Source organism: Leucopleurus acutus (genome assembly GCF_964270905.1).
Source record: "Leucopleurus acutus genome assembly, chromosome: 12".
Taxonomy (NCBI): domain Eukaryota; kingdom Metazoa; phylum Chordata; class Mammalia; order Artiodactyla; family Delphinidae; genus Leucopleurus; species Leucopleurus acutus.
In genome coordinates, this window is record NC_139154.1 from 79,741,408 (window position 1) to 79,754,809 (window position 13,402).

Here is a 13,402-nt window from a genome sequence, read left to right on the forward strand (position 1 = left end):
TCATTAAGATCATACTGGGGGTGGTTGTGGAAATTCTGGTTTTTAGCATTTATATTCAGGAGGCTTACACAGCTATTGTAAAGTCAATATTCTTCCCTTCTCCCACCCTAAAGTCAATATTTTATTAGCCCATAAAGCTAACCTTTAGTTTTTCTTTCTTTGGCTTCTTGCTCTTGGAGTGAGTTTCTCTGCTGCAGACAAGTCCTGCATTTGCTTAAAAGCTCTTGCAGAGTAGGAATTAGAGCTGGGTTTAATTGTTTGGGAGTGTGTACCGACAGGAGCAAAGCAAGTGCCCGCAAGTCCTACAGAAATCCAGATAGGAACACTTCAAATTCCAAAGCCAGCATTACAACCGTTAACAGTTTAAATGCACATGTTTACTTTTCCGGGAATCCATCCTGGTTCCTCTGGTATCGTCAGAAGAATGTTAAAACTAGAAAGCCAGTGTTATGATACTATTTATATTTCATTGGTTCTAGGTGACTAATACCATTATTTTATGCACCACACCACTAATTAAGTCTGACTGAAGACCGAAATAGTGTTTTCTGAAAATGGAAGGGCGGGGGGGGGGGGGGGAATTACACAGGAATTTAAAAAGCAAACCCTGAATGATCCATGAGAAATTTAGGCCTCATTAATCTAGGAGTCAGTTTTACTTGGTTTCTGGTGGATGTCATAAGGTCTTCCTCACTTAGCTCTGTAATCCGTTCTGGCATCTAAGCATTTTGTTACTTGGGAGGCTGCTGCTGGACGTGTGCAAGCACATGTTTCCAGGGTGTTTCATAATTCCATGACATGGCTTTCGTGGGCGTCTATAGAAGGCAACCAATTCCCTAGTTTTAACTGGCTTTACATTCAGATTACTAATCTGACTTTCAGTTACTTATGAGTCGCAGGCACTAACAGAAACATCACAGGTAACATTTCAAAAAATGTGAGAAAGTAGAGATAAAGGGAATGTCTCCCCTTAGTGGTCACTGCCCTTAGCATTTAATGATATTAGCTCATGTCTTCTAAGGTAACAAAGTGTGTGCTACATACATAAAAGGCAGAGTGAGCACATTTTTATTTGGTTAGTTTTTTTCATCATATGTGACTTCCAGAGTTTGAATAATAAAGTTATGTATACAGTAAAATCATACGAAGGCCAAATTTAGAGTTGATTTAAGGAAAGTTCTGAAGCACATGACTTCCATAGTTCTTACCCCATTTAAAGCAGCACTTGCTTTGGAAATTTCAACTCTGTTGGTGAAATCAGACTGCAGGTTCTGATACTGATTTATCAAGTTTGTAATAAGGGTGCTGATCAAATTGGCACAGTTTGCTTCAGAAAACACCTGACCTTGAACCTGAAAAAGATGATTAAGAAACATCTCCAAAAGACCAACACAATGAAAGCACAATCACTAACTAACTGGAAGTAACACGCTGAGTTTCCAACTTGTGACATACCTTTAGAAGAAAGTGTGTCATGAATGTGTAGACAATGTTGTTGTTCAGGAAAGTTCTTTCATCCATTAGGATACATTTTATATATTCTGCAAAAACTGGATCTTCACACAAAAGCTTGATGCAGTTTTTTGACATAGCCGACTGAAGTGGGGAAAAGAAGCACTGATTGGTTGAGCACTGAAATAACTGCAAATCTTAAATACACTGCTCGTGATATACGTCCAAAGTCATTTAACATCCTACCGGAAAAGCCACATTTTTTTTTTTTTTTTGGCTGCAGCTTGCGGGATCTTTAGTTCCCCGACCCGGGCCCTCAGCAAGTACAGAGTCCTAACAACGGATCACCAGGGAATTCCCAGAAAAGCCACTTTTACTTCATTCTACTAAATTTTCAGTCACAGCAACTGTCCTCCCAATAAATTAAAATATTACTAACTTGGACTTAAATGGGTGACACAGAAGAGACCTGTAAAAAGTCTGAATGGCAAAACTGAACAAATACGTTTTTAAAAGAAATGCAGCTTTATTATCTAGCATTAAGAGTTAATAAGGACTGGACAAATAAGACTAACAAATACGATGATGTTTTCGAGGAAAATTAATAGATAACCAAATGACCCATAGAGAAAAGACAAATTTTAAGAATTAGATTTACTCCCTAAAATGAGTTAAAACTTTCACTTATATAATCTCATTAACAATAGTAATTTGGTAAATACCCTTCCGCCCCATAAATATCACAAAGGTAAACAGCACACCTCTTTTCCTAACAATCTCAAACAGAATTAGTGGGTCCCAAAATATGGAAATTGTACTAAAATTTGGTTTTCCTGTTTTCAAATGGTCATGGCTCTTAAACACAAGTAGTATGTCTTTGAGTAAATATATTCCCTAGATTATTTATATATGCGTTTTAATAATCATTTATATGGAAGAAAAATGGACTGTTTAAAAAAATAGGACAAAGTTTAGATAATATGTACATCTATATACTTATATATTTTATTAGAGTAAGCACTGTGGTAAGTAAACTGCTCAAGGTCACCCAAGAAATTAGGAGTCAAGTAGGACCAGCACCCAGGTCTTCAGATCCTTGGTGTCAGGGAAACCTGCCTTATTCTACTGGTTGTAGTGTCTGCCTGCTGCCTATATTTCTTGCACAGCACAGATGCTTCTATAGGGCTGGTAGGGGCATTGGAAGCCTTAGATGGTTTGACTTTAAGGGAAGTTTTGGGGGTGATGAATTCTGTGGGAAAAAAAGTCAAGAGAGTAGTAGTACAGTGCAGAAGCAGATAAAGCAATAGGGAAGCAATAGGCAGTGGCATAGTACAGAAACCAAAAAAAGCAACTACCTAAATCAAGAAGAATGAAAAGAGAGCAGCAAGTGGCCAAGGGGTGGGGGTGGAGCAAGAGATTTGTTGCAAATTACTGAATAAACCACTCAGCTCAAAAGTCAACCAGCAAGTTGTTTTCTGAATGTTTACTAAGTACTAAACCATTTTAAGTATACTAGCCTATCAAAGATTCCTAGTATAGAAAACAAAATGAAATTTCTATAGGAATAGAGATGACTCAGAGGAGTTCATGGTTTGGGACAAGGAGGCAGAGAAGCAACTACAGTATCATGTGACACACATCCATTAGGAGAATATCCAGAGCACAACTGCCTGGGCAGGAGACTGGACCAGACTCAAAAGTATTCCAGATGCTAAATGTGGGTAAAGGTTTGCCAAAGGAATTAATCAACTCATCTTCTGGGAATGGGCAGATGCACTCAGGCAAGAGACCAATAGTTTTTTTCAGGGCCTGAAGAGAGTGGGGATTCCTTATGCCTGATCCAAGGAATAAGCCAAACCTTAGGATCAATCTGATTTCTTCCCCTCTCCCCACCATTCTCCCTCCACAATTTAACAAGCATTATTTAGGTGCCCACTTTAAGGGGTTGGCTCTTGGACTTAAGGTAGGAAGGTTACAGTGTTTTCTGTTCTCAGTGAGATTGCTGATAAGAAAATAAGTGCATCAGACTTAAAAAACTGCTCTGAGGTAACAGGTAAGCGAGAGGTAAAGGACAGAATGCTGAAATGGTTTCTGCTAGAGCTTTTGGAATGGTGGAGGGGAGAAGAAATAGATGGGGGAGGTGAAGGAGCCCAAGAAGTGGCTTATGCCTTCTTGCCCTAATATCTCCCTGTTTCAGACTTTTACCACAACTGTTTATATTGGCCTTTAAACGAGAAACTTTACTATAAACAGCTTGTCTGAAATACCCTTTGTGATACAAATATTACAGACATAAAAAACTTCAAAGGGCAACTCGATGCCAATTGCTTAACAGTTATTTCCATTAATAGTATTTTACCTACCAAGATTCGAAAACATCCCCAATTTCCAGCCAGTTTTCAACCCAGTGTTCCTAAAATTACCGACCACGTGGTCGGATGAGATGAAAGACCAGGTCATCTAAAACTCATTTTCTTTACCTGAGTCTGGCATAGCTCAGTCCAAAGTTTGGGGAACAGTGCAAGATGAAGTGGCAAGCCTTCATAGGCAACTAGGACACCTAATATTTGAAAAGAAATCAGAATAGGTTATAATTATAAATTACACTACTGAGATATTAAACTCTGCAGGTATAATATTATAGCTATTTCCAGTCATAACTGCGTATTTTCTATGTTTTAGAAATACATAAAATACTTAAAGGGGAAGAATTCATCTCAATGTTTTAACCAGTGAAATATTTTAGAGTGCAGTACACTTTGACTTTATTTATATCCCATACCTCATTCCCAGAAGGACCTGCAAACAACTTAAACCAATTCTGCTTTTTGAGAATTAGAACTTTATCTGGGACAATGTAATAAAAGTTACTGCAAGTGGCTCCAAAGTTTTCTTGGATTAAGGTACCACTCTGCATATTTAGATCATATTACATGGAATACCTACAGTGGAGGGGCAGGGTGCACGTTCAAACAGAGGATGTGAAGAATTAGAAACATATCATTCTTTCCTCTTTTATCTCATTTCTCCAAAGATAAAGCGAATTACCTTTATAGTAGATTTAAGTAAATTCTGCTCTAACAGCTTCTAGCCTTGTCCCCAGGATCTTTCGGGTGGATCATACTTAGCTGTTATATGTCAGCATCCTATTTGGAACGTCTAAGGTTTCAACCTTTCCTCTTCTTGACTATTACAGATGTCAAGTATGTCCTTAAGAAATTTGTTCCCCTACCCTCTGCCCTTCTAGCTCTCTCAAAGCACAGAAGTTGTAATGCCACAGTCAGTTGTAAGTACATTTTCCATCCTCCAACACTCCCACCCCCCAGGGAAAGTATAATCATGGAGGAGAAATATAATACAAGTTATCCTCTTCTAGTTAAGAAAAAAATTAGGAGTAACACCTGAAGTTGGCAAACCTTTATGGTAAATGGCCAAATAGTAATTACAGGTTTCCCCCGATTATGAAACCTTTCATAAGCTGAAACAGCATAAAGTGAAAAAGCAATTACCTTTTTCCATTAAAGCGAAAATCCTCTTTGGATTTCTTTTGGTTAGCAAAAAGAGGTACTAATGTAGGTATGTCATAAAAGTGCAGTGGCATAAAGCAAACTTTTCAAAATTGGCAGGTACCTGTATTTTAGACTTTGCTGGCTGTTTAAGTCTGTTGCAATTACTCCACAGACACCACCAAATGAATGGGTGTGGCTGTCTTTCAATAAAACATTCTTTAAGAAAACTGAAAGCTGAATCTCATGTAATTTTCATGTATATCACAAAATAGAATGTAGTTTTTAAAAAAAACATTTAAAATTATAAAAAGTCTTAACTTGCAGGTAGCTCATTGGTTGTACAAAAACAGGCAGCATGCAGGCTATCGTTTGCCTCTATATTAGACCATGGGTTTGGGAAAATCTTAGGGAAATCAGATCAGTCATCCAATTTTGTCATCGAAGGATACCTAGACTCTCTTTTGCGGGAAAGCCTATTTTTCTTTATTTTCCTGTCAAGATTAATTCCTTTGTAAAGACCCAAGGAAAGTAATACCCTAATCTGGTTTGGATTGGAGGCATTTACCCATCATAAGATCACAATACACATAAGCAAACAAGGACATGTCATCAACACTGTTGGCTACAAGGAAGAAAGTTCCTATGTTCCCATGTCTCTGCATAATTACCCATAAAAGTAGAGCAGGGGTTGGCAATATGGCCCACGGCCCACTGCAAAAATAGTCTGCCAACCCCTGAACTAGGGGCTGCTCTGACATAAACCCTCTCATGTGAAAGAAAGCAGGCTTCATACTACAATTTAAGATCCTCTAGACTTTATCCACCACCACCCCCGACATTATCCTCAAAGTAAAACAGTCTTTATTCCTATTTTCCACAACTACTAAAAAGCTAGCACTACCACAACAAACAAAAAAAACACGGAGGCCTTCTATGATCTCAGACTGTTTTCAGGTAATGCTCTGATTCAAATATATTTTACAAGTGAAGAACAAAATAAACATACTAACATCTATTGTGCTAGGTACGTCAGATAATCACATTTAATTTTCTCATCAAATTTGGAAGGCATTATGTTTTCCTCATTTAGCCCGCGTTTCTGGATGAGGAAATTAGGCTCAGAGAGATCACATAATCTGCTGTTTCATCCCAAAAGCCAGTGAATGACACAGTTGTATCTACCCCAGATTTATCTGATTCTAAAGCCCATAATCTTTTCAATAATCAGTGTTTCCCCAAACTTTAGTCATTTCATGTATCATTTTGATGACTGTTTTCATATCTGTCCATCACCTGTACTGTTTACTTGATACTGTTCTTTAGATTGACTCAGAGAGGCTAATACTACATTAGCCTTGTCTTCGGCAATATAACATCCAGGAAAATCATGCATTTGGTGTACGAGTTATTTATTTTTGTAATAAGTAAGATCTATTCACACTTATTAACATGAAAATTATTTTCCCTGGGCCATCTTGTACACTACACTCCAGAAAACACTGTGCCACCCATGGTGAGCTAAAGACCCCTCTTTCACAGTCCTACCTTTTCCCTATCTGAGCAGCACCTCCTTTAGAAGGAAGGCCATCCCTTCAGAGTAGAAGTTTCAGTTTCTTTCCAGCATTTTCACAAAGCACTGAGGATAAGGAGTATGTTGGCTCTGTTGACTTAAGGTAGAGGCCAATGCCATTCCTTTCCACACACACTCCTCCAATACCTTCTGGGGTGTCACTTACTGGGTGCAAAGCACAGGGAGATGCAATCACCAGCATTCGCAGGCACAATTCCACACCTTACCTCGGTAAACAGGATGGGCAGGCCTAAAACATCCTGGCTCCTATATCACTTATCTTTCTTCATCCTGTGACTTCAGGCATCCTTAACAATAGGGTCCTTACCCCACCCTGTTCCCACCCATGGAGGAACTAATAAGCAATAATGAAAAGCTGTCCCAAACATATTGTTTCCTCAACAGAAGCACCTTATACTGTAGAAGCAGCTGAGTGTGTTTTTAAAAGAAAAATCTTTTAAAAACTGTTTTTGTAGGTAAAATGGTAATTCAGATGATTGCTGTGAGGATGAAATATTTCGTATGTATATTTACTAGTTAGGGTTTCTCCTATCTGAATTGTGTTATGATTCTTTGTCCAGCTTTCTATAGGAGTATTTATCCCATCCAAGCATTATCCATGGGAAATGAGAGCTTCGGCCTTAGAATATCATATCTGATTCTTCTAATTCCCCTATTTCTGACTTCATACCCACTGAGCAACCTATTATTGTTTATTCAGCTTCCCATGTAGGTTACTGGAAAAAAATCTGCTGGCCCTACCACGTAACATACAGATCCCTGTGCCAATTCTTTGTAAATTAACAAACTGGTAACCAACCCCTAAATTATATGTATGTCTATTAAATGTAATTACCATGTATAACCTAGGATAAATGGATTTGCCCTTGGTGGATGGGTAAAAGCTGGTTTCCTATCTGTACTGAATGATTGGCACTTGTTTGAAGCATATTCATCCTAAGAAGCCTTTTAAGGGAAACAGCTAACCAGTTGTTTCTCCAATCAGTACCACCTTGATATCACAAAAAGCTGAAACATGAACAAGAGCTGTGCTTTTTATAATATGAATTTTTAATCTGTTTACTTCTATCAACTATATTAATTTTTTAATTATAGAGATTTTGAAGATTATGGATTTTCTAGGTACATCATGTTACTTGCAAAAAATCTTAAAAAAAATCTTTCACTTACTAATGCATTAAGAAAACTTTCAAAAACTAATGTCAAAAAATAAAAAAAAACCCAAAAAACAAAAGAAAAACTAATGTCAAACAGTAAAGGTGATATTCTTGTTTTGTCCCTAAAAATGAAAATTAAATGATGAAATCTAGGGATTTGTTATTGAGTTTAATTTTACTTGGACATCTTGTTAATCTGCACGTGAACTATGGTACCTAAAAAATTTGGTACGATTAGGGTTTGCAGTACCAATTTTCTATGTTTTGAAAAAAATTTTTTTCCTCAAATATAAAACCAATGCATGAACATTACAAATAATTTAAATCTTCTAGATATTTAACCTAGAAAATAAAAGCATTCCATAATTTTATCCTTATACAGTTAAGATTATAATCCTCCATTTTTTTTTTACATGTACTGATTTTTCCCCCTTGTTTATAAGAATGTGGTCATATTCTGTATGTTTTCCAATTTGCTTTTTTCATGTGAAACAAGGTCAATTCCTATCTTTTTATTTTAAAGACTATATAATACAAATGATAGACATTTCAGTTGTTTCCAGTTTTACCCAATGCAAACCAATTGAAAATAAACATCCTATGTATGTTATTGTACACTTTTATGAGTAGATTTAGAGTGGATTCCTAGATCTGGTACTGCTGGGGCAAAGGGCACGAACAATCTAAACTGCCTCTCCAAATTGACCCCATTATAAGATCTCCTCTTTCCCCAAACTGTGTAAGTATGCATATCATCTAAACTTCATCTCATAGTTGGGGGTGGGGGGGAAAAAAAGAGAAATAATTGTTGTTTGCTTTCTTTATTAGTAAGGATTGGCAACTTCTCATATGGTTACCAAACATTTATTTTGTGTGTGTGTGTGTGCTTGTGTGTATACTGCCTTCTTCATGTCCTTTGCTTTTTTTAATGTTCTTTACCATCTTGCTGAATCCTAAAAACTCTCTGTACATTGGCACTACTAGCCATTTATCTGTTAAGAATGCAAATATTTTCCCCATTAGCTGTTTGTATTTTAATTCAATTTATGGCATTTTCAACATGTAGTACTTCCAATTTTTATGTAGTCAAAAATTTCAATTTATTGTTTCTGGGTTTCGTGTCCTGCTTAACACAGTCCATCAAATCTCAAGGTGGTATCCATATGATCCTATGTTTTTTCTTTAATACTTCTAGGATTTTATTTTTCACAATTAAATATTTAATCCTCCTAGGATGTATTTTGGTCTAAGGAGCAAAGAAGATATTACTCTTGCCTTTCCTTTCCCAGACAGCTAGCCAATTGTCTCAATATTACCCATTTTCCACTACTCTGATATGTCACCTTTGTTTTCTATCAAATCCTTGTGTATCCTTATGTTTGTTCTGGGGCTGTTTTTCCACTGTTCTACTTATGTGCTTCCATATCTGCATCGTGTGGTTTTAATCATTAGATTTACAGTCATTCCCTGGGTATTCATGGGGGATTGGTTTCCAGGAGCCCCTGATGCTGAATATCCTTATATAAAATGGTAATACAATGACTGTAGTGGAAATTTCAATCCACAGTTGGTCCTCCGAGAATATGGAGGACATTTACATAAGAAAGGGAGAAAATAAACCAATACTTGCTCTTTTTATGCAAAAAAATGAATAAAATTGATGGTGGGCATGTCTGTGAGTGAAACAGTGATGTATACACCTTTTTGATATTGCTTTGAATTGTGAACTATGTATTAAATACCAAAAGATTTTTTTAAAATTTACTGTTATCTTTAGTAAGTATTCTGGAAATCAATAGTGCCAGTAATCTGGCACTATTCTTCTTTTGCAGAATTTTTCTGGCTAAAAATTGGCTCTTTTTAAATATCAAAATACTGCGGTCTCAGACACACTAGTATTTCACATGGCAGTCAGCAGCTTTGTTCACATTCCCTAAATTCTCTTCCCACTTTTTCTCTGTCTCCCCTAACCCTATGCCTGACTGTCCTCACTTCAAGAGCACTTCAACGCTCCCTTTGTTTACTATTTAGGACCTGCAACTCTATCCCCTGTAATTCTAATCTACAATTATTGTGTAATTCCTTTTTATCCCCCTAACAAATCTTAAAATCTACTCAGTTACCCATGTAAGAATTACCATAAAGACTTCATCAAATCTGGAATGACTTGCAATCCAATACAGGTCTTGAGACACTTCTACCTACAGTCATGATATTCTGGCCCTTGGACCACCTAGCCTTAAGACTCAAATGATTAAGGACATAACCAGTTTAAGCTTACCCTTCCCTCTCTTGTTGCCAAATATAATTTCTTGAAGAAACTATACAAATTAAAACTCCCTATCAACTCTCTGCTTCCCATCACAGTCGTTAATGTGGGCTTTGCTTTCTCAAGCTCTTTCCTAGTGGCCTCTCCTTGTAAACAGTCATTTCAGCTAGAAGAGGGAGTTACTTTCAAATACTGGGACATAATTCTTCCATTTGTAAGAAGCATAAGCACTGCTTTTAGGTCTCTGTTTTACTTCATATCTAAAACAATGTCTAATTTTCTACATTAACTAAGATATAACCATGAAAAAATTTTTTTCCTGCTCAATTTTTTAAGGTTTTGGTTTATATCTAGAGCTGTCCTACGCAATACAGTAGCCACCAGCCACATCTGGCTATTTAAAATTAATTTGGTTAAAATAAAAAATTCACTTCCTTAATCACATTTCAAGCTCTCAACACTCACATGTGGCCAGTGGCTATCACACTGTGGATGGTGATGCAGCTGGAGAATATTTCCATCCTGGTAGAAAGTTCTAAAGAACAGTGCTTATGTAGAGAACCAAACACCACGAGCCAGGACAACTGTGCTTCCTGAGTATAAGTGATGAGAGCATAAAATATTATGGAAGTTGATTCAGCTAATATGGATGGCTAAGTGTGTTTCCTTTCTTTCCTTCTTCTTTCTCCTCCCCATGTTTAATTTCCCCAAAACTAGGTATTTGCGTTGATGAGGAAGACAGTCCCACACAGGGTAGAACATTCATTATTTGGTCAGAGCTGTTCAAGTAGATAAAATAGCTCCTCACGTAACTTTTGGTATAAATCATATTAACACGATTACTAAGAACTTTTCTTAAGGTCAGCATGTTTATAAGTCTTCCTTCTTATCTGGGAGCAAGGCTGTGTTACTAGATCTCCTGGATATTTCCCCACACTTGATCATTGCCACTGCCAGGTTTTAGCTTTTTACCAAGTGCCACAACCCAATTATATAATCATGAAATGGCCGATCCGAATATATCCTCACCCGCCCACCCCCCAATCTTCAGCCACATATATATAAAACTAGCTAACGAAAACAGGTGGAAGGAACACCCTTTCAAATCTGAAGACACTCTAAACACTTACCAATAAGATGGTTTTTCTGAAGAGGAATTATCCCTGACAGTTGTTACCACTTCATTCTTCTTGGATAACAAAACCTAAGGTATTTTCACATCTTTCGCCCTATCTATAGTGGACCAAAACCTTTTCCACAGGAAGGAAGGGGTTGTGATTGAGAAGGAGCACAAGGGGGAACTTCTAGGATACGGTAATATTGTTATTTCTTGACCTGGGTGGTGGTTCCATGAGTATTTCACTTCCCATGCTCTGAAACAAACCTACAGTACACTGGAGAGGATCCTGGGCCATCCCTAAAGACATCAGATTCACAGGGCACACAGAGCCTGAGAACTCTGGAGGTCCTGAGATAAGGGACACCTGGAGGGCTACTTATCTTCTAAAGACTTATCAGCTGGAAAAAGTCACCCAAAGGGAACAGTCCTCTAAGAGATCTCAGGCACATCCTCAGAGAGACAATATTACATAAAAATAATTCAAGGTTTCCCCCCCTTCATAATTCACTGATTATTTTTTCTATTTCTCATATCTTCCTTTTCAAGTTTCCCTTCTCACTCACCCCTCTATTTTATGAGACTTACCTCCTAATTTACTCATATATGCACCTCTGCTTCACCCTGGCAAGTCCACTCGGCTTGCTCCTGGTGTTGCCAGCTGGCACTACTGATCTCATCTTACCCTCAGATCAGGGCTGGGGAAGTCCATCTCTAAGCCTGCCTCCCTAAGCAGAGCAGTTTTTGGTTTTTGTTTTTAAATTCTGCTGGGCAGATGGAGGAGGACTTGGGCTTCTATGTAGAAAAGTGATCAGCCCTACTCCACACTCCTTTATAAGCCAGCTGAAACTCTGGGAAGAACTATTCAATGGAAACCAGTAAGTTGGTGTTTTCTTAATAAACATAAAAATGTTCCCGAGAATAATTAATATTTTTAAACATTCACTTTAAAAAAGAAAAAAAAGGATTGGCTCATTTTTTTCCTCCCCTTCCTGAATGGCTACGGGCTTAAAATAATTCAGTGGAATTTACTGCTCATCTTTTATACTTACTCAGCTTAACTAATGTTTCAGTAAATTTTTCACAGTTGATTGCAACTCGGCATAATAGATGGATGAATTGATGATAAGAAAAGAAGTAGTCTAGCAGCATACGATCATAAACGTCATCTTTGCCCTGAAGGTTAAAGATGATAAAATGGTTGCACTTAAATTGTATAATAAATTAAAGAGCATATTTTGTGCAAACGTAATAAGTTTAACTAAAAAGCTGATTAAATATTTAAATTCTATAAGAACCTAGTTTTAAATTCCAAGTTTCTGTTAATGTTATTAAGATCTTAATTGCCACAAGTTTATTTTCAGTGTGCAAATGCCTTCAATTAAAATTACCCCTTATTTCTATATACTTTAATAAAGTAAAATTACTGTAGGATTTTAAAATGTGACACTTGAGCTCTATAGACATATCATCAAGAAGAGTGAATTAAATTTGATTTTTGAAATAGAGTCCAAATAATTTCTGTAATGGTTACTACAGTGTTAATTATTTTAAATATTTTATCTTATAAGAACTTCTTAAATGTAGTTAAGATCTAAAGACAGCGGGCAAGGGAGAATGTGAATAAAGTGGGGTGAGGAAAAAGTGGAAAAATTGTTTAGAAAAGTGTTGGGACTGAGATAAATTATCCTGTGTCAATGTACCTTCTCTCTATAATTTAGAATTAGCATTATTTTAGAGTTAAGTATTAGAGAACAAGAACTAGGCTATAAATGATGATAAATCTATCAGTCAGTGATAATTAGGCTTAGGTCAAAGGATTATAATTAGAGGGCAGTAAAAGAAGTCATTGATTATATGGCGAAATATAAACAATAGTAAGTACCTAACTTGACCTTTCAGATTTAGATATATGACCCATTTATAATTTAGCCTAGTGACAAATACTAATGAGTCTGTTAGGATATTTTTTGAGGGGGAAAAAAACTTACTACTTGTGCTTATTGTTGATTTTGCAAATATTCAACCAACATTTCAGAGCAGGAAAAAGTCCAAATGAGTCTAATCTTCTTAGGATCCACAAAATGATCATTTAAGTCTAATATACTCATAACTGCCAGAGGGGAATTTCAAATTACTGTGTACTAGAAAAACATGGTTTTCCTGGCATCCCAACATACCTTACTGGTTTCCACCATTGTGGGCAAGAGGCACATATTGAGTTCAGGGCGCGGAGGCCGAATATTGCTTTTCCCTCCTATTAGCTTGGTATTTTCTCGACAAGGGAAATAAGGTCCAAGAGACACT

At 36.9% G+C, this 13,402-nt stretch overlaps 1 protein-coding gene across 4 annotated transcripts in view; it reads right to left on the reverse strand.

Annotated features, from left to right (window-relative positions):
• Positions 1-13,402, reverse strand: part of USP34 (ubiquitin specific peptidase 34) — a 232,132-nt gene that overhangs the window by 1,907 nt on the left and 216,823 nt on the right. For 3 of the 4 annotated variants that reach the window (XM_082851536.1, XM_082851535.1, XM_082851534.1), the window contains 6 exons: positions 13,276-13,400; positions 12,148-12,271; positions 3,933-4,012; positions 1,456-1,596; positions 1,209-1,352; positions 143-302 (listed from right to left, as the gene is read on the reverse strand). In XM_082851536.1, the coding sequence (XP_082707662.1) occupies positions 143-302; positions 1,209-1,352; positions 1,456-1,596; positions 3,933-4,012; positions 12,148-12,271; positions 13,276-13,400 (774 nt within the window). The remainder of the gene's footprint in view (positions 1-142; positions 303-1,208; positions 1,353-1,455; positions 1,597-3,932; positions 4,013-12,147; positions 12,272-13,275; positions 13,401-13,402) is intronic. The other variant, XM_082851537.1, reaches the window with a different exon arrangement.